At 30.0% G+C, this 22074-nt stretch overlaps 1 protein-coding gene across 1 annotated transcript in view; it reads right to left on the reverse strand.

Moving 5' to 3' along the window:
• Nucleotides 1-11798, reverse strand: part of LOC145843136 (MAM and LDL-receptor class A domain-containing protein 2-like) — a 36118-nt gene extending 24320 nt beyond the window's left edge. Inside the window, exons 1-20 of the mRNA XM_082950598.1 lie at nucleotides 11783-11798; nucleotides 10930-11073; nucleotides 10473-10601; nucleotides 10145-10363; nucleotides 9727-9867; nucleotides 9317-9431; nucleotides 8704-8872; nucleotides 8133-8217; nucleotides 7737-7863; nucleotides 7162-7342; nucleotides 6717-6861; nucleotides 6131-6277; nucleotides 5747-5843; nucleotides 4043-4165; nucleotides 3512-3687; nucleotides 2717-2859; nucleotides 2213-2329; nucleotides 1720-1905; nucleotides 1203-1347; nucleotides 221-393 (exon numbers count right to left, since the gene is read on the reverse strand). Coding sequence (XP_082806724.1) covers nucleotides 221-393; nucleotides 1203-1347; nucleotides 1720-1905; nucleotides 2213-2329; nucleotides 2717-2859; nucleotides 3512-3687; nucleotides 4043-4165; nucleotides 5747-5843; nucleotides 6131-6277; nucleotides 6717-6861; nucleotides 7162-7342; nucleotides 7737-7863; nucleotides 8133-8217; nucleotides 8704-8872; nucleotides 9317-9431; nucleotides 9727-9867; nucleotides 10145-10363; nucleotides 10473-10601; nucleotides 10930-11073; nucleotides 11783-11798 — 2778 coding nt within the window. The remainder of the gene's footprint in view (nucleotides 1-220; nucleotides 394-1202; nucleotides 1348-1719; nucleotides 1906-2212; nucleotides 2330-2716; nucleotides 2860-3511; nucleotides 3688-4042; nucleotides 4166-5746; nucleotides 5844-6130; nucleotides 6278-6716; nucleotides 6862-7161; nucleotides 7343-7736; nucleotides 7864-8132; nucleotides 8218-8703; nucleotides 8873-9316; nucleotides 9432-9726; nucleotides 9868-10144; nucleotides 10364-10472; nucleotides 10602-10929; nucleotides 11074-11782) is intronic.
• Nucleotides 11799-22074: the final 10276 nt, after the last annotated feature.

Consider the following 22074-nt stretch of genomic DNA (forward strand, 5'->3'; position numbering starts at 1 on the left):
TTTTTAAAGTCTTACGTTCACTTAATTAGTAACATATCAATAGAGTATGATTTTTTTATAAATGAAAAGCATGTTTTGTTAAACAATGACAGCTTTAAAATTAATATTTATTTTTATTTTGAACTGTCAAAAATTTCGAAAACAAGGTATAATTCTAAAATTTAAAAGTCAAGTTAGCTTTTGATAAATTAAAAAAGTTTTTGGTGCTGGTGTTTTTTACCTCATTGCACGGTCCGTTGAGCAGGGTGAGGTCGTCGATGGCAATGTCTCCATAGTAGCTGGAACCCTTAGTCGCCTCGATGGACAGCTGGTAGTTGGTGTTGGTCGAAATGGTCGCCTGTCCGAGCATCCATTTATTGCCCTGGTTCCCACTTCGCGTCCAAATCGTCTGACCTTTTAAGTGTTATGAATTTTGATTTATACGATCTATCTGTTGCACCTTTTGTTTTATAATATTTAAAGTTTATTGCCTCGCAAACAACCTGGCCTTCAAACTAATTTGTACGTTATTACGAAAATTACAGTTGCTTGAGTGTAGTTGTGGCTACATGCGTTTTCAAATGTAATTATCAAAAGCTTTATATACAAGAATGCTAATTTATAAATTATTTTAAATAGTTTTATATGTCTATTATTGGAATAACTAGCAGAAAGTTTAATAAAAACTGAAAAAAAAAATATTTTTAATCAATAAACAAGGTAAAAGCTATGAAACCTGTTATTCAGTGTCGAGTGTCATTGCTTTTGTACCAATGATAAAGTTTTCGTTAGTAATAAACTGTCAATTAGGGGCTGCACATTTTTTTATCAACTAAAACCCTCAACAGTTTTTAATAAGACTTTGTTGCAGTATGTCCAAAATAAAATCAAAATGAAACAATTAATTCATTTAATCATTAACTTGTGATAACTGGCAGTGGGGTTTTAATAGTTTGAATTATCATTTTAGTTTTAACTAACTTAATACATGCTTAACTTTTCTATTTACGAATTTTGTAATCAACTGCAAACACTTTAATAACAACTTGCATTGAAACAGCGTGAAACATGAGAAAACAGCGCTAACTTACATAAAGTTTACAATGTTTCAACTTTTTTGAAATCATCAAAATACTTAAAAATAAAACTAGATACAGCTTACCATTAAAAGTTGAGAAAAATATAGTCCAAACTTAAAACAAGTACTTCGGATAACGACTTACTGATGGTGGGGCCGCTGTTGAGAACGACCCTCAAAGTTCCAACGGTGCTTCCGTACATGTGGTACCAAAACTGGAAACATTGGGACTTTCCGTTCCCTGTCGCATTGAACTTCGGTGATGTTAACGCTGCAACGTCGTTTACAGCCTGGAAAAAGATATTTTGCTGTGAAATTATTGGACTAATAGACTTGCGTGGTTTTATAAACACTCTTAAGCCAACACGTTTTATAACTGATACCAGCTAAAGCTTTGTTTGTGATGTGCGTTTTTTGGGTAAAGTGAAAAATATCAAAAGATTTTTAACAATTTGTAAGACTGTTTTTGAAGCAAATAAAACAGCTAGGAAATATAAAGCACAAGCTTTCACGGTACAGAACCAAGCATACTATTGTTTTGGATTTTGTGTTTTTCTATCAAATGTCTAAACTTTTGAAGTCAGTGTTCAAAACACGCCAGAATTTAGGTTTTAAAAAGTTATAAAAACCTTGTATTAAATAATAGTATAAGAAATACCAACATTCTGGCTGGTCTCGATGTACAAGTAGTGTCCGAGCTCGGTCTGGTAGGTGTGGTCGTTGGGGGGACCGGTATTCGTTGACGACGAGTCCCCGTAGTTACGCTCCCAGTCGAAGTCGTCGCTAGGGGACGCTACCTGCTCCCATCCGCACAACCCCAAGTCCTCAAAGGTGCAGCGGTGCGGGCCCTGGAAAAATTTGGGTGAAATTTCTCGAGAAACTTCATAAGTTACTAAACTGTGTTTTTGCGAGAACACTACCCCGTTTTGGATGGCAGCAATAAATTTTTACTGCTGTTTTGCACACGCAAACGCCATTAAAGGTTTTCAATCAACTTTGGCACAATCTAAATGTTGTTAATGTATTGAAAGTATACATAAAGTTTAAACTTGCAGCAAAAAAACTTGTATTGATTAATTTTTTAGCGCATGCATAAAGTTTAAAGTACATTTTTCAACCTTTTAGAAATATAGTTACAGTGCACTTTAAACTCACCGACGCGCAAGCTCCTTTCGTCATGGAAACGTCGTCAATGGCGACGTCGCCCTGGTCGCCCACGTTGTATACTGCTTCTATGCCGATCCTGAACGGGGCCACTGCCGCAACGTCAATCTGTGTTCGTGTGGTTCAGTGTTTAAATGTGCAGTTTACTGTTTACTATTGCTTGTTGAACGACAAAAAAGCGAGCAAACTATTTGGTCTGGTCATTTGATAAATTTTATAGATTTTTGCTCAGTTCAACAACGCTTTGGCTTTTATCCAGTGTAAGAAAGTTGTCAAGCAGTTAATTGCAGCTAAACTTAACAAGTTTACAAACTTGGTACTGGAAAATAAACACGGCAGAACTGAAACTTTTCAAGTTATTTTGAAAGCTTCAAAAAACGTACATCTGCCAGTTACAACTTTAAAGTCACTGAGTTAACAATTTGTAAGTAAACTTTTTTTAAAGCTTAATTCAAGTTTCAAAAACTACAATGTTTTTAAGATTTACAACCAAACCTCTGCCAGCTGCCAGAACCGGGACTGGGTGCCGAACCTGGACCACTGGGCCTGGAGCATGGTGTAGGTCGGCGAGCTGTACACGTTCAGGGAATCGATGTTGGAGCCCAGCATGTGGTACCAGAACCTCAGGCACTGAGGCGCTGTTGAGAGGAAAAGTAAATAAGTAGGTGAAGTTGTTAAGAAAACGTGTGAGACTTGTTGATCAAACCCGGACGTGATTTTGGGTTTAAGTCGGTATTTTCATTTTTGTTTGATGCTTTTTAACCTCGCTATACTTAAACACATTTTAAATTTGAAATGTAATAACTAGTCCTAGATTTTAGTTTTTTTTTATGTCAGACTAGAGTTTTTTTTTTTTACAAGACTTTTTTTATGATATATATAGTTCTTTGATTTAGAAATTCCAATGAACTAAGTAAAAGTTTTATAGTTTTCTTACATTCAGTAACGATTTAAAATCATTTCAGTGTTATTTATTTAACCAACAAAGCAAAACAATTCAAAACCTAACAAATAGTCTTACTTAAAATTTTCACTAAATCAACACAATACGTCATAACTTTTTCAAACCAATACTAAATGTCTACATTACAACCATAATATATAAAATCAGAAATTCATAACAATTTTAAAAACTTTTAATTAAAGCGCGTTCAAAATGTTCTTCTAATCTTTTCAGACCCCACCGACAAATCGATTCAGTTCGAAACCAAAAGCGCCTTAAACTTACGTCATCAGACTGAAAATGCGTCATAACTTTTGTGACGCATCAAAACAATCGAAACAACCAACTTGGTATCTCGTTGTCGTCGAGGAAGGGGCTGACGGGCGGGCTCCAAATGACGGAGTTGCTGCCGTCCTCGTACGCCTGCGACCCGCTGACGTAAGCGTAGTTGCCGCCGGTGCAGTTGACGCGGAACCCCGAATTGTGCTCCGCCTCCGGAACCTCCACGTTATAAGCGTCGGTCCTGAATTGTTAGTAAAATATTCAAATAAAGAGCGTTACGTTTGGTGGAACACAAGCTTCTTAGGCTGCACAGTTGTTTTTATTGCTAAATACAGACTGTGTGTTGGCGAAAGGTGCGTGGAGCGTTTTACTTCAGTTTTAGGGGTTTGATTGTACAAATTTTTGAGGACGTTTTAAAAGAAAGGAGGTTCATTGTTTTTTTAATGATAAAGGTTCTTTTTTACAAACTAAAGATCAACTAACAGCTTTTAGAAGCTTTACGTCAAATATTCAATTGCACAGCCTTTTTTTTACTGTTTTCTTTATTTTTACATCGTTCAAACATTAGCATTCAATTTGTTAAAACGTTCAAACACCTTCCGATGCAAGCTCCCGCGTACGGTCCGTTCGAAGGGTCCATCGTGTGGTAGGTGTAAGCGGCGCAGTTCGGTTGTAGGGCGCATTCCAGCTCGCATTTGTACTCCTCCGACTCGTCGAACCTGATCAAGTTTAAAAGTAAGTTGTTTGTATGTTGATACTAATTTGCTAAGTTTTTAAAAGAGTTCTCAACTTATACAAGCAGCAGGATTTTGCTTTCAAGTACTTTTCAACTTTGACAAGGTTTTAAATGAAAAAGTGCTTGTAAACTTATGTTACTTTTTTATCATTGTTAACATGAATGTTTAATTTTGGGTTGAAAATTAATTCAAGTTTGTATGCAACAGAAAACATTTAATTAAGTAGCACAAATTTATGAAAAATAAAATTTCTTCGGGTATTTAGTAAATATTTAAACACAGCTCAAAGAAAAAATGTTCAAGTTTATCCAAATTAATATTGTTTTTTTTTCAATTTTTTTTTTTAATGTAGTTAGCCCGTTAAACGAGGCTTGTTGTAAAATTAAATGATATGAGTTTAAAGTTTAGAAAATAAACAGTTTTGTTTTTGAATCTTATAACTTTTTATCGCGCACTTGTATAATGTTTTCTGTCAGAGCTAAAATTGAGCAGAACTACTTTTGTATACAAAATTAATTTTTAAACTAAATATTATGTCATAATAATGTTTTATGTAACATTTGTAAAGACTTTTTATTTTTTAGAAAATTGTACAGTTTACCGTAAAACAAATACACATTCACATGAGTAAACAGTACTAAAAAAATAAACCAAAGCTTTTTGGTATTTCATTAGTGGTAATTTTATTTTTTTGGTTATTTAAATCAGTACAAAGGTACAAATTTACACAAGTACAATTTACATGGTAGTAATCATGCAGGTTATTAATTAAACAGGGTTTTTGTTTGAACGTCTATTAGCAGTGTAAACAAACAAATTTGATTTCAAATCGTGCGCTGATATTTGCTATGAACTTGAAATATTAATCATTCAGGAATTTTGCTATTTGTTTTCAAATTTAATTCAAAGCAATAATTTTGTACTTTTCTTTTATTTTTAGAACTAATTGTTGGTTATTAAATTAAAACGTTTTCATGAAATTTAATACAAAACAAGGGCTAAGTTGTAAATTATTTGCACTTGATTTTGAAAGTTTCAATATGAAAAAAAACCCTAAATGATTAGCAGCAAATAAGCTTATCCCAAAATTAAAAGCTTACTACATTTAAATCGATTAAACTTAAAAGTAAAATGTAATCACTATCGATCGAAAGAGTCTTAAAATTATAAAACAGTTTTATAAAGTCTAATTTAGTCAAAACACACTTTTAAAAGGCCTGAACAAACATGAGTTTTGAATTTTGATAAAACAACTGTAGCACAAAAACTTACATCACAATTTTTAAACATGAAAAGTTTTAAACTAATGCTGTGGAAATCTACTGTCACAAAACAAACTCACTAGCGACAAACTTACTACTTATAAACAAAAAAAACAAAACCCATTTCAAACCACAAATGACAAACTTGATGTCTTATACTAAACTAGTAAACCTTGCTGCTTACAGCCAAATTAGCGACAAAGATACTGCTCAAAAAAAGACTAACGACAAACTTACTGCTTACAAACCAACCAGCCACAAACCCAACGTCTTGTTTTAAACAAACTAACGACAAACTTACGTTCCGAACAAAAACAGGTCGGGGTCCGTGTCGTCCGTGGGAGAGGTGGGCAACCCCCAAACTGCGTTCATATCTGGCACACGATCGAAGCATGCGTCTGGTTTTAAAATAGTTTGTTTAGCTTTGTTTTTTAAGTTGAAAAAGGCTACTACATATCTGTTGATTCGTATAAAACTTTAGCACTAATCGAAAGCAAGCTTATTTGCATACTCGAGTTAAGTGATAATTTAAAATGATACTTTTTTACAATTTTATTTCAATTTTTCAATTGTTTTTATTCTTGTTTTTTAAGTTTGGAAGGTAAATCGAAATCTTCTGAAGATTTTTAATTTACTTTGCGACATTACATCGCACATAAAGTTATATTGAACAATTTCAACTTACTGCCGTTGGTGTGATCGTTCTCGGGACCGGTATGTTCTGCCTGAGTGCTTCCAGAGTTCAACGACCAATCAAAAACGTCGTTCTTCTCGGTATTCGCCCATCCGCACAACCCGTCCTCAAAGTCACAGTCGAACGGACCAAGGTTATCTGGAGTAGTAAAATAAATTGTTTTACGATACTTTAGTTATTTGTATTTTAACTTGGCTTTATAATTTTTCAAAAAATAACGTCTAAGTACATTTAGTTTAAGCGTTAGCACGTTTTTTCTTACCTTCGAAACATTTTTAAAACAGGTCTGTGTGAATTTACTTGAAGTTTTTTTTTTCTTTTATTTTGTTTTAATTTTAGCCTGGTTTTTTTTATCTATTTATCGCTTTTCATGTTAAAAAGCTAATTCTACAGAACTTGTTTTCACCTGTTTTCTTTTTATTCTTGTGTGTTCCAATTTTAATAAGTAAGTGTTTTATTAATCAAAAACGAGAAATTGCTCAAAATTTTTCGGTTCAAAGACCTAGATACGCAAAAATACCTCTCGGTCTTTGATAAAAGGTTGTACATGCAGCTAAAAAGCCTAAAAGTCAATAACATTCGAAGAACTCACTGCTCTCCTTGAAGAAGCTGGCGTCCTTCTTGAATACGTCAGTGCCGTCGTCCTGGTCAATTCTCAGCCTGTAGTTCATGTGCCTGATGAAGTGTCCCGGATAATTTGAAGACTCGTACGCGGTGTAGTCCTGTTTGATGAACAATAGTGTTTGAAAAAAAAATTGTTTTGTTTAAAAACAATCAAAGTTTTAAAATATTCATAAGATTAATTTGTATCTAGACCTAACTTTGTACCAAAATACTTTTGTAAAATTAAAGTACACATGGTAAATGTGAATTAAACTAAACATTAAACTGCATTTTTGCACAAAAACATGCTAAATTTCAAAAACATGAACGATAAAAAAGTTTGTTTTCTGTTCAAAATCTTGAAACTTAAACGTTTTTTCTCAAGCAGTATCCACTGAAACTTTATCTTATTAACCAACCGGGTAGTACTTGTCCTCTCTTAGGTAGTAGCTGGCATCCTTCTTGTACAAATCACTCTCCTCCAACGGGTCCAAATACAGCAAGTAGTTGTAGTGGCGCGCGAAAAAGCCCGGGAAAGTTTCGGACTCGAACGAGACGGTGCCTTCCTCACCGCTGATACCAGGTGTTAACAGGAGGAATCTTGAGAAATAAAAAAAGGTTAGATATAGTAGTATTAACTTTATTAGTTGTTATAGTATGGTTCTTAGTGCTAAGAAGAATAAAGTTAATGCTTAAATCTTGCGATTCATATAACAATAAAAACAATTATTAACTAGAAGAGTCTAGATAAAGTGTGTTTCGATTTTATAGTTAGTAAAAATAAAACTAGTTGACTATACTTTTATCAGTAAATTGCTTACTTTCGTGTTCTATCTAGTAATACTACCATTTATCTAAGCTAAAACTTTTTGCCAGCTATATTTTTTAACAGTCACAAGTCATACGCTAAAGATATTTTGCTAAAAAAGTACTAAAAACTTTTATTTTTTAGTACAAACAATTTTGCTTGATACACTTGAAACCAAATGAAAACCTGTGGGGGTTCTGGTCGACTAGGACCATGTCCGAGTTGTTGACGATCCCGAAGGAGTAAGTCGGAAGGTTGTACGACTGGAATATGTGGGGTCCGGTTCTCTCTACAATGGCGTAGATGGGCGATCCTGTTTGCAATTAAATATGCTGAAACATGTTCTTAATTTAGAACATAAATGTTAAAGATCTTAGTAGCACTTAAAGGTCTTCGTAATCAGATACAGTAGTTTTACTTAAATTAAGCATTTTTTGTCTACTTTTTATTCTTAAGCGATAAACTTAAAATGTAAATCTTGGATCAAGTGTTTATTAAGTTTTTGTTTTACATAATTTGGTAATTAAACGTATCAATTGTTAAATTACTACATGTCAAGGTACAATATGTTTTTTGGCGCACCTATACAAAACTTCTTTTCAAAAACTATGTCGTCCAAAGCAATCGAACCGAGGATTCCCCTTTCCATGGAAATAGCGATCTCAATCTGTAAAAACATTTAATTTCTACTTTGTTTCTTAGTTAATATGTGTTATTTAGGTCATAAATGTTACGTACTTGAACTCTTTTTTTTTCACTTAAAAGATTTTCTTATATTGCAAAAAAATATATAATTAATGTAAGATAAAAATAAAGTGTAAAGTAGGAAAATTATAGACCTGCTAAGAAAAATACTTGAAGTTGTCTGTAGCAAAATATATTCAAAGCTCAACTTTTTTAAGAAAATTTTAAGTTAGACAAAACAAAATATTTCCTACAAAATATCACTCACCATAAAATATTTTAAGTTTAAAAAATTAAAATGAAAATACTTCCGAATTTGTATACATACCACTTACCCTGAACTTTTCAGCGATAGGATTAAAAAACGAAGTATTTTATTAACTAAGCTTTATCCTAGGTCTACATATACCTCATTTTTAGGTTTGAAAAAACAAACAACATATTCTACAATCAACATTATACGACTCACCCTGAAACTGGAGTTGCTGCTGATGCTGACGGCTCCTGGGAACCACTGATCCCCGTAGTTCTTTCTGAGCGACCACAGTTCCAAGGGTCTTCCCCTTCCCCCGTCGAAGTCGTCCATCGACCAATAGTAAACCGTCAAGCTTCCGATGTCCACTCCGCTCATGTACCACCTGGCGGTTAAAAATTATTTGTATAAATTTATTTTATAAAAGTACAGCGTGTACTTAACTTTAAATGAGATACTTGTTTGTCTTACGTAAATTATGTGCTAAAAAAACAGTGTGTCTAAAACTAGGTAAGCTTTTTTGTTTTAAATATGTTTTTTTTTTGGTTTTTAAACGCATTTGAGGTCTTCAACTTGTAAGAGCTTTTTTTTCTTAAAATTAGCAAGCTTAACGTTTTTGGAACCAAAAATATTTATAAATGTTAGTTACACGCTGTACAGACCAAAGTTAATCAAATGACAAAAAGTATTCTTACCTCCGGGTAAAATGTAATTATGTTTTTAAATGTTTAAAATATAGGCAAATCTAAACTTTCCATACTTTGCATTAAATCATAGTTATTTTATAATTAAAAAGTTCCTACGTATTTTACAATTTAATTTTACTCACCAGAAACTCAAACAGTAATCCTCGTTAACCCCGGAGTCGATGTAAACAATTGATGACGTCAGTCTGGATACGTCATCGGGATCTGTGAAGTCTGGAGAGGCTAGCAGAAATTTTCCTGAAAATTATATATATTTAATAGTCATTCGTTATAAGTTATGGTAAAGTCTTATACTAATTTGTATATTTCAAAGAATTCTTACATTTACATCTTCAATGCTTTCAAAATTTTTTAGTAGAGGCTCACAAACATTTTCAACTTGTACGCTTTCTACTATTGTGCACATTTTATATTTAATAAAAAACGTAGTTGATTTTGTTTACAATTTTTCAAGTTTTTTTACAGAATTTCTAAATATTCAACTGCACGTTGTAATTTTTATATAAATTTTACATGTTCTGCGAAATTCAACCTGTAGTCGTTTTGTTGTGATCGTAGGCAGGTCCCTGTGTGGAGTTCATCTTGATGAAATCTGCATTAACCCACCACAAGTCGAAATCAGAACCCATCCCGCCTTTCCAATCACAATAGTCCGTCTCGAAGTCACAGGTGGCTGTTGTACATAACAATTTTTTTTATTAGACGCTTGGTAAATTAAAGCTTCTTTTATCTAAGCCGTAAATAAATTCTTTTTTATGCGGCTGACCTTACTGTCTGAAATTTTCGAGCTTGAAATTAAGTTATGTTCAACTTATTTTTATCATGAGTTAAAGACGATGACTTTCTCAACAAAGTTACTTTTTAAAGCAAAACACGCTTGACAAGCAAAATTCATATTTACGAATTTCAAAACCAGAAATACTTTAAACTTTAAATAACTTTAAACTTACCTTGCTGACAGCCTCCCTGGGACAGGATGACGTCATCGATGGCGATGTTGCCTTTCTGGCCCTTCACCCCCTCTATTATGACGTCATAACTGCCGGACTGCATCGCGGGAACGTTTATTTTGGCGGGATACCAGTAGTCCCCCTGGTCCTTTGCGAGCCTCCACACGGGAGTCGAGGGAAGAGGGGATCCGGTTGATCTCACGTACACGTTCAGTTCTCCTGTTACGTAGGAAATAATATTGAAAAGTTTATATGCAGTAAGCCAAGTATTGATAAAAACACAAAGGTCATATTTATTGGTTCAATTTCTTGTTACGACGTCACAAACCGAGGCTTATGCCGGTGGCGTAGTACCAGAAGGTGGCGCAATTCTCCCCACTTCCCGCCGGTGAGGAGAAAGTGATCCGCGCTCTGTCGCCCTCTGAAACCACGCTCCCCTCCGTGTACAGGTAGTTTCCTGCGATGATATGTAATAAATTTTAATGAATATATTTAAATTAATAGATTTTCAAATAGGTTTTATTACCAATATTTTCAATTTGCTTATAAAATAGTTTCTAATTCACGATTAAAACTTTTTTTAAACATTTTTCAACTTCGCTGCTAATAGTTCTACTTTGTTTTTAAAAACAGCCGTTTTTGTTTTTGCATTAATTTTTTCCATTCACTACGCAAATTTTATAAACACGCCTGAGGTCAGCATATTAAACGTGTTAAGTTAAATTTCGTCAAAGCAACAACGTTTAAACAAACGATATCTTAATTTAAGCAATACAAATACTAACCGCTAGTGTCACCCTTCGTGTGGTCAAAGGTCGGACCGCTGCTGGAGGTACCGGCCGCCCCTGAAGTTCTCAACCAATCAAAGTCGTCCGAAGGGTCCTGAGTGTTGCAGCCGGTGGTCTGGTCCTCGAAGGTGCATTTCAGTGCTGAATAAATTATCAAGTTTTAAAAGTGGTTTTGAAAAACAAAAACTAATGACAAATGGGTTTAAATATTTCGTTTCTTAATTAAACGTTTTAGTGCGTTTGTTAAATCAATAGTTTAAAGCTCTAGTTGTACTATAATACTAAAGGTTACAAATATGATATAAAGATGATTTAACAACAAATGTTAGTCGTTTACGCAAAAGCGTCTTAAATATATTTAAGTTTTTTTGAATGACTTTGAATTAAAGTGCTATATAAACTAAATTAAGTAAGCTTTGAATTTTTTATTAGCTTTTTTATTTAACTTAGTTTTAAAGGCTTTCATACTATTTAAGAAGAGATAACGTTCCTGACGATAACGATGGTTAAAAGGTTTAAAATACTTATTTTAATAAAACACTAGTAATACAACTTTCAGTTATATTTTACATTTTTACACTTACTGTATTGTGAGAATGCATGAGGAGTTATTAATAAAACTATACAAGTGAACTTAAAAGTCCACATTTTAATTGACTTTTCAACTTCTTTGTTTATTGATATTTCACTAAACAAGAAAAGTTTTCTTTGTCCTTTAATTTAAATCTGTAAAAACAAAGCAATCTTGAGTATCAAGTTTTTTAATTATATGAACTTTGTCTATAATTATAACTTTAGTATGTAGTTATAAAAGGTAAACTACTAAAGTTTGTTTATTAGAATAACTTACTAGAAATACTTCCCATGATCTTTAAGCAATCAATATAATAAAAGCGGTCGTAAAATAATAACTCCTTTAACTGCATTTTAAAAACCTTATTTAGTTAATTATCATAACTTTAGTTCTCCTATAATTAACAAGCTTTAACTTCTAAACTATTGTTTTAATGAGTAAGTTTTTTTCACTTTTAATTTTAACAAAAAAAAAGATTAACACAGTCTTATATTATTTATTATGAGTTTGATTAAAAAATGTCGAAATTAACTTAAATTAGTTTGTGAAGTTTACAATTCAATGCACTATAAGTGCGATATTTACTTTATTTTTATTAAGCACTTGTAGCTTTCTTCATTATGCAAAAAGTTAAACTTTTTAGCAAAATAGGTTAAACAGACTGTTAGAATTTGTTACTAAATTTATAAGCTGTAAACACCATAAATTTTTATAAAACAATATTCTAAATTCTCATTTTTAACTGTTTTTCATATATTGTTTACTGAAGGACAAAAGATACGCTCAAAAGGTTTGGTCCAAGGACCTGGTGTACAAAAAACCTTTCAGTTATCGAGTCATACACCAGAACAGTTTAACGTCATACCCAGGACAATACTGCTGTACTAAGTTGGAAACACATATACGTGTTTCACTGGAAAAAAAAGAAACTGTTAACAAATAACTCGATACGACATGAAAGACTATATTATAGAGCTTTTTTATTTTGTAAACTTTTTTGTTTTTTTTTTTGTGTAATATTTGCAGCTTTTTTTTTGCGAAATATAAGCTTTATCATCAATAGTTGTTTTTATCTAAATACAAATTTTAATTTTTTTTTAGCTGATTTTTTAAAGTATGCTTTTCTTGGCTAAAAAACTTTAATCAAAAGTAGTAAAAAAAGTAAAACTTTAAAGAAAAACTTTTCTGTAGAAAAAAAAAGTACGTAAACACAAAAGCATAAGTTGTTTCGAAATGAATTTTATACCGACTTTATTTACGTAGCACGTTTGTTAAACGTATTATTAGATTGAAATCTAAACTACACCTATCTTAATACAAACACTTTTCTGATCAAAACTTCTATAATCTTCTACAAAAATTCCAAAAAAACATCAGTTTTAATTCGCACTCAAAACACTAGTCGCGTTTCAAACAAAAATAATCAAAATTTGAATATCATTGTTGATATATGTGCATGTTTGTTTGCCATTGTCCTTGCATTTTTTAATTAGTAATTAGCCAGATTATTTTTTAACTTTTTGTTTACGTAACTTAGTTGAATGTTTGATCACCAAATAGTCATGTATCTTTTGTTCAAATAAACATGTGTACAATGGCAAAATATCAAAACTGATTACTTTCATGTAGGTAATACTTTGTTTTTTTATTGTTTTATGTCAATCATTGCGTTTGGATTCGGAAATCAGAGAAACAGTACTTTTGAAATTAAATTAAAATTTGAGTGAAAAATCGGAATATTTTGTATAGAGTAAAAATATTATTCTTTATACCAGAAATCGAATTTAAATAACCTCAAACCGAATTATAAACAATGTTATCAAGAATATTTGTTTATGTTTTTACATAAATTATTTAATATAAAACAAATAGTATTTAGCTCAATCATTTTTAACATACACTGTTTTTTTTTCGTAAACTTTTTAAAATACTTTTGTGAGTCTATATCCTTTAAAAACTGAAATTTTATCAGGTAAAGTTTCATCAGAACGTTTTAAAACTGCCATCAAAATAACTGTATCAAATAAAGTTTTTTCAGCTGATGTAAACGTTCTATTATTAAGTGTTTTCGTAATTTATATTTTTTTTTTGTAGTTATTACGACTATATATATATAAACTTTACCTTCACTGAAGAGTATATAGGACGTTATATCTCATAAAGGAAACGGTCGTCTAAACCTATTTGTTTATTATATAATTTAATAAATGTTTAGCTTTATTTATTAAATTGGTTTAAAATCAAAAGTGTTTTTTTATTTTAAATTGAACTGACTGGTAATTAAAGCACTTAGCTTTATGAAACATATGTACCAGTATTTTTAAAATCATACTTTTCAATATATATATGTATATATATATTCATACTGCTGTGAAACTTTTTTTAACTAAATACCCTAACAACCTATTCAAAATGTCTTATTTTTGAGTTGAAAATACTTAATACTGTTAAAATGAGTAACTGAAATAAATCAATACAGTTGCAGTTAGTTTTACAGTTTTTTTTATAAACCATGATAAAAAACTATAACAATTCATTTAAATATAAAAACAAAAAGCTTCTAGTTTCTTACGCACTTCTAAACTTACTTTTGGCTTTAAATCGAACAATTACAGTTCTTAGTTAAAGTTTTAAAGGATATACATGTATAAAAACAATTTTACTTGATGTTTTTATTAGAAAAATTTTCACTTAACAGGGTTGTCAGTTCTAAAATAATTATTGTACAAATATAATTCTAATGTAAATGTTATTTTACATAATATAAATCTTGTGTATTACTAATATATAAAACTTTTGTTTTTGATCACAGAATTATAAAGAACTTATTTTGTACGTAAGTGTTAAAAAAAACTTCTGTTTTATTGTAATATTTAACTAGCTAGTGTTTATATTTAGGTTGTTTTTTAAATTTCAAATTATTGATAAAGTTATGATAAAAAATGATTATAAAACCATAATATTTCACCAATTAAACACAAATATGTAGATATTCCTATGGTCATTTTCAGAAAATTGCGGTAGGTTATAGTAATTTTTGAATATATCTATGAAATATTTCAAAAAAAATTCATTGTTACTAAAAACCATTTTCCTTGATTAGTAAATATTTGTTTTAGCAAGCCTGGTATTACGTGTAAATTTGAAAGTATCTTTGTGTAATCGACTGTAGTGGTAAAACTGTTTTTGTTTTACATAACACAAAAAGCTTATCAAAAGACTTTAGCTCAGTCTTCTTTATTAAACGGAACTGTTCGGACATTTAAAAAACTATTCAAACAAATTTATTCTAAAAACTATTTCGAAAACAAACAGTAAATATAATTTTAAAATTAAAAAAAAAATTCTAAATTTAATAATTTTTTTATTTACTTATGACTATTTTTTAAGTTTTTACAAACTTTTAAATAACTATGGTGTAAGAAAAAAAAAATTCTCGTTTACTTTTGTTTAAAGTCTCTCTAATTATAACTTTTTATAAGCTATTGTTTTGGTTTTTTTCGTATTTTTTAGTGTTTCATACACCAACTACGTGTACTTTAAAATTAGATAATTAAACAGTTTAAATTTACTTTTAGCTATAAAAAATGGGTAGGAGTCAAATATGAACGAAGACGCTTTTGCACGGCTTAAATTTTGCACGAATGGTCAATTTTGCACCAAGACGCTTTTGCACGAAGGCGCTTTTGCACGGGTTGCATAGTTTTTTTATTTTTATTTATTTTTTACTTTAATTTTACATCAGTTTCTTTTTACTATCACTATTACCTCTAACCTAGGGATGGGCAACTTTTTTCAATCAACGGGCCGGATCCGGAAACATTTAGTCTTTTGCGGGCCGGAGCATTTCGAACTAGTAATTTACCTGATCCAGTATCCGTATCCAGCCGAATAATGACTCAGGTTCTAATTTAAATAAAAGTTTTGGAACCGGCCGGAATCTAATTTTATGGAAACAGTTGATCGCTTTTTTGAATCTTTCAACTTCAAAAAATTTCTCAAGTCTGAGAACTTTAGATGAAGATTGAGGCATGTCAGATGTTTAAATAATGTCTACAAAATAGAATTGACATTGTAATTGTCAAAGGTACGTATGTAAAATATCGTCCTTAATAAAACACTTTGCTTAGGGTATTTTAACAAAAAGATATTCCAGCTATATCAACGCGGGCCGGTCATTTTCACTCTGCAGGCCGGATCCGGCCCCGCGGGCCGTACTTTGCCCACCTCTACTCTAACCCTTACCCTCGGTAAGTTTTTGTCTTATTTTTTCTTAAAAAAAATTTTTTTTTGTTTTTTGTTTGATTAAAAATTTTTATTAGGTTTATTTTTTAAAATTTTTATCTATCACTTTAACATTAAAATTATGTAATTGAGAAGCTATTCACTTTCAAATCTTAACAACAAGTATGAATACCTTTAAATAAGTTTTAAATTATCAGATATGTCACATAAACAAAGAAAATATGAAAACATGATGTTTTAGTATTGTTGCAATGAAGGCACAACTAAAACTATTTGGAACTTATTTTTATTGTTATAACTATAATTAAATGTTTAATCATCTCTTCTAGTTTTTCTCGACTAAATTTAGTTTGACTAACAAGTTTTATTTATTACTACACAACATTCATTTTAAAAGCTGTTTAGTTTTCTAAAATATTATTAGTACATGTATATTATATAACAGTTTAATTGATATTTATCAGCGTTAGAGATTTTTCTTTATTCCAGATGTAATTCAACTTAAATTTGCTTTTTTTAAATGGATTATAAAATAAATTATTTTATTTCATTTTTAATCTATAACTTTAAACTACTTAGTATTACAGTCGTATTTAAAAAGAATTACAATAGCATTAATAAAACATAGTGAACTAAAATCGGACAAAAGTTCACTAAAGTTAAAATTGACATTATAAAAATTCTCTAAACACTATTAGAAGTCAGTTAGGAGTAATTAAAACCTTATTTGGGCAAAAAATTAATATAAAAACAATTTTCAACAAGTGCTAAGTTCAGTTTCTATGTCAAATAGTATTATATACATACATTAAAAGTCAAAATTTAGGTAATGTAGTTTAGGTTAATCTAAATCAGCGGTTCTTAACCTTTTTTCATGTTTTACTCCTTTTTGGAGGTTATTTCCAAGTTTTTCCCCAATATACAAAATAGTGTTTAATTTTGAGGAAAAAAAAACATATTTTTTAAACTTTAACTTAATAAATTTAAAAAAGTCGTAAAACTTAAAGTGTTTTTTTAACCTTTTTTTTAAATACAGTAAAATACTGACTTATGGATTGAAAACAGAATTAATAAACATTAATTTACATAACTTGTGATAAACAAAATTTATATCCTTTAACAATGGAAAATATCCCCGGAGCAAACTTACCCCATGATAATCGCTGATCTAACTGTTTCGTCTAAATACTGAAAAATGAATTTTACGACAATTATCGTTATGTACAACGTGACAAAATAACGTTCTTATTATTCACATAATAAAGTAAGTCCTAGAACAATCACATTAAATTTAGAACAAGTAAATTATTTCTACTCAATTTGACGTGGTAGTTCTATTCTAAAGTAAATATAAAAAGTAGCTACTGGAAATGGTGCGTAAAATTTTTAAGAGTTAAGAAAAACTTTTCAGTTTCTACAATGTTTTGATTCATGATTCAAGGTTGTATGCAAATGACGTAAGACTTAGTATGACGTGTGGTCAAATAATTTTTGTTAAGTTTTTGTGACATACGTTTAATACATGCTAAACTATAATCTGTTGGTTTTGCATACTTTTAGCTGTAGAACGGAAACAAGTAAGAAAGTTGATAGCAAGCGTTGTGACCTTGATATTATGTGAATACAGAAACCGAGTTTAATTAGTATGAAAATTAAAAACAAACAGTTTGACCTTCATAATACGGAAGCTGAGTTGAAAGTAACTATTTTAATTCTATCAAATAAGTAGCTTAACTTGATTTAGAATTTGATAAACTTACACGTGTTTTTATTGTTGCACAAACCTTATTAATACAGTTTTGTCTTATAGTAGGCTTAGACTTTTTCGCAGAAACAGTTATTAATAACGAGAAGTATATTAACAACGAGAAGGTGTATATAAAAAAAAGCTATGTTTCATAAAAGCTAATTAGTTTTTAAAGGTCATCTTACATTTAAAATCTAAAATACGTTTAGTTAATTACAACTTATTAATCAAAAGTATTTGAACTTCTAAAACTGTTACAATTTTTTTGATGTTTAGAAACAGTTAGAAAAATTTTCAACAACCTATATACTATTTTCAGTAAAAAAAACTATTTTTTTAAAACTGTATAATAAATTAATGCATAAACCTTTTTTTCCAGATTTACCAAAAATATTCTTAAAAAGTATGTTTTAATGTGTTTGATAAAAACACAACCATGCTAACAATGTTATTTAAAAGAGCGTTTTAGTTCACATTTTAAAATTAAATTACTCAAAGTTTAATATCAAGGTAGTGTTTTCAAATAGCCTACTTCTCACAATGCATGATATTTTCGACGTCACTAATCAATTTTGTCAAGTGGCACTTCACGATCGACAATCGTGACGTAATAATCGAAATAATATATATCCACGTAACGGCGCTTGCGTGCAACTAGAATTAGTTGCATTAGAAGCTTTAGTATAACAATTGTTAAATAAACAAAAGGAATAAATAGATGAAAGGTTTTGTATTCAGCTTTTTCAAGTGTTGATTGTATTAGTATATTAAGACCTGATATATTTAGATATCAAATAGTCTTAACAAAAACGTTTTTATTAGTATAAAGTCAATTAGTTTTAAATAACATCTTAGTATCTTAACTTAGTTTTTCAGTTATCGAAGTTTTATTTTCATTTTTGCTAGAAGTTTAAAGTACTAAAAGACACTTTTTAACAGTTAAACTATTCTAAAACATTAGTTTTACCAAACCTTTCAAGTATTATTTAAAAAAAACTATATAGAGTTTAGTACATATGCAAATATTTTTGACAAAAGTATTATACTTTACGATTTTTAATTTGTCAACATTAGTAAATAATTTTTTTAACATAGTTATAAACATAAACAAAAACAGAAATTGAATTAGATAAATACATTCAAAGTGGACTTTATTTTACTTAAGTGTATTGTCTGTATTGGAGATTAGTTTTTGTTTAAGGTATACAAAAAAAGCAATTATTAGTAAAAAATTTAAAATTCCACCACAGTGGCATGAGTAAATATTTCGAGTTACTCATTTAGCTACGAACACGATAATCTATTCACACAGATTGTTATACGTTTTATTAGTTTTTTTTTTAATTAGTTTTAAGAAGAGTTTTTGTTACAAACTCACAACTATTAAAGGAAGAACTGAGAATGTAGAAATGTTCTCTTACTTACCGGAACAAAAAAACAATGCTCAAAGTCAAAACTTTACAGTTTCTTATAATCATAAAATTTTGTTTCAACTTAGATGTTGATTTAAATATAAGATGTTTGAACGTTTGATGTTATCTTTACATCAATGCCCCTTGTATTTCACTGTCGCTCACAAAAACTTAAAGTGAAGAAGTTTACATACAACTTGCTACCTTTCAGCTTGCGTAAATCAATACACACGTATCAACGGCATCGCTAACAGAAGAAACAAATCCTTTAAAACAACTCGCTTTTGGTTTGTTTTATTGTCGCAAAAGCCAGAACGCCGTAACCTCAACGAGTTATGCGGTCGAATATAATCGAATATCTGGCCCGAGCCGTTCCAAAATCGCGCTTACAAATTTAAAATTTAAAATTTTCAGTTAAAACCTGGTAGCTACCAAACTTCTAGAACTGTTTCAGTAAGATTGTTAACCTTTTAAAAATTGAATTTTAATAGCTTAACTTTGTTAGTGTGCACAGAAAGCTTGGTAGCTAAACATTATTTTTGTATTAAGAAAAAGCTAAGTTAGCATAAATTAACAGTTAGTTAGACATTATTAATGTTTTATGACACTAAAAAAATCTAATAATAATTATGTTTTTTTGTTTTCCAGTGTGCACAGAAATTATTTTTCAATAGTTTAATCTACAGAGCTTTTGAAAAGCTTGAAGACAAGTGGCTTAAATTACCATAAAAATAGCTTGAAATATTAAACACAAAATCTTTAAAAATTATGATAAACTTCAACTATTCTTTTTTTACAAAAAAAAACTGGGAATTTTGATTAAAAACTGTGCTTAAAAATTTTCAAACAAAACTAAATAGTAACTAAAGCAGTTAAAGTTTCCGGTATGCATGAGAAAACAAAACTTTTCAATTACGAAGTTCAAATAAAATTCATTAAAAGTTGACACTGTCTGGGCGTTCATTAGATAAGTCAAGTGTATTTTTACGAAGGTAAAGTTCAGTTCGTTCTTAAAGTTGAAAGTTGCTACTAAATTCATTAGTTTTACGACGCGAAAAATATTTACTTGGTATATGGAACAAACTATGCCTAACTACGCGTGAAATTTAAAAGTTGTTTTCGTTAGCAATGTAATATTTTGATTTAAAACTATTGCCACCTTTGTGTAAAAAGAAAAACCCAAGTTTTGCGATTTTAAAACTATCAGTTTTTTGTTGAAATTTGTTTTATGTCGCCGGATATTTGAACGCTACTTGGCATTCATCTATTAACGGCAGATCGATCTTTTCTTTTCTACAACTTTTATCGATTTTCATACACGCTTGCTGCAAATTGAAAGGTAAACACCGTCCTAACAGCTTTTTTTTTTGTATGAAATGTATACTCACGCACACCAATGCACATTGTTTGAAAAACACTTTCAAGTTTTTGCTATGATGAATGTAAAATTTTAAAAAAGTATGCACTCTTGTACTGCTGTACGTAAATTTATTTTCAAAAGTTGTTCAACACTATTGGTTTCAATGAATTTTTAAAAGTGTGCACAAGTTTTTAAGAAATTTTCCACTGAAAAAAGATCGTCTCAACTTTTATCGATCAACGATTGAAAGCTCGTAGTAGTAGACGGTGGCAATTTGCAAAAAGGCTGCTTGAAACTCCTTCCGCTGGTGACTGTGACGTCATAGTATGTGCGTGGTAGTGAACTTGAAAATATTGCATAATTCACTTAGGCAGAGCGTGGCTTGATGCTTTGATGACTTGATTTTTAGTGTTTGGAAAAATTGATATAAAGTCATTTTATGTTAGTGATTCTCAACTATTTACAGTAACATACTTGATAGTGACAAACTAAACGTGTTGACAGGAGTATAGTACCATACAAAACAACATAATTAAAAACAGTAATACATGCTTAGCAAGCCAGACAAAATTAAAACTAAAAATTCAAGTAGAAGTTTAAAGCTACTATGCAAATTTATTATGTTCATTGTAGCAAGGAATAAATTTTTTTTTCAGAAATTTAAAAATATATAAATAAACTTTTCTAAGGTTATTTTTTCTTACTGATAGAGCACTACCCTGAAAACAAACCTGCAATAAAATTCTGAAAAATATTGATAATAAGTATCAAAATTTGTCTAAAATATTTTTTAAAACATGTTTTCAAAAACAAGCTAAAGTCATATTTTCGATAAAAAGGTCATGCCCTTGACTTTATTAAATTGCTATTTTTAAATCAATACTTCGAATTTGAGCAACTGTTTGTTGTGTTTTGTTCCTGCTGGCTTATGTGAGTAAAATAACATTTTGCACAAAAATCAAACTAGCATGCTTTTTTTTTATTTCTTTATTCTTTGTTTCTACACCTAAGTGTTATAAACAAAATATTTAATTTGTATATTAGTTTCAGTTTTTGGCTTGTGACTTCGTTTAACCAAGACTGTGGCTTTCTAACTTCTTTTGTTTAGTGTTTGGTAATTAAAGCTGTCTTTTGTTGAAATTAAAATTGAAACAAAAAGCGCTTCGTAATGATTTTTTTGTCGCGACAAAGTCCAAAAATAAATCAAAAGATTTTCGCGTCAGCGGTTTATTGCGGTTTCTTAATTAACTATTTTTTGTAATCTGAGTTTTTTTTACGCGATAAAATAATAAAGATTGTGTGTTTGTTTTGTTGTTTACCCCTTTCTTTAGTTTTTAAGGCAAAAAAACATTTTAGTTGCGTAACATGAATAAATTCAAATCGTTCGAATAAAAGGTTTTTTTGAAGTATTGATTTATTGTTTTTAAAGTTTGCCAAGCAATTAGTACGTTTAAGGTGTAAAAACAAATGTTTCATTGAAACAAGTGATTGTTCATTCATAAGCCTTTGTTATTTTTCATCAAACAATATTTTTCCATGTAGCTTTGTTTGCATACAAGTTCAATAATAGTTTTTATTTGCTACCCTACAATATTTCTACAACAAACTTAACAAGTTAGACTTGGTTATTATGCAAGTATAGTTTATACGTTATACTTATTTTTAGTTTTGCTAAAATCTTATTTTAATTTATTTTCATGACTTTTTTTATTGGTTAAGTTCAAAAACTTTCACTGAACCTTTTTAGATTTTTTTAATGAGTTCTAAAAGCAAAAAAAAAAAGTTTGAATGCATATTTTAAATG

The sequence above is a fragment of the Thalia democratica genome, chromosome 8 (genome assembly GCF_965202585.1).
Source record: "Thalia democratica chromosome 8, ktThaDemo2.hap1.1, whole genome shotgun sequence".
Taxonomy (NCBI): domain Eukaryota; kingdom Metazoa; phylum Chordata; class Thaliacea; order Salpida; family Salpidae; genus Thalia; species Thalia democratica.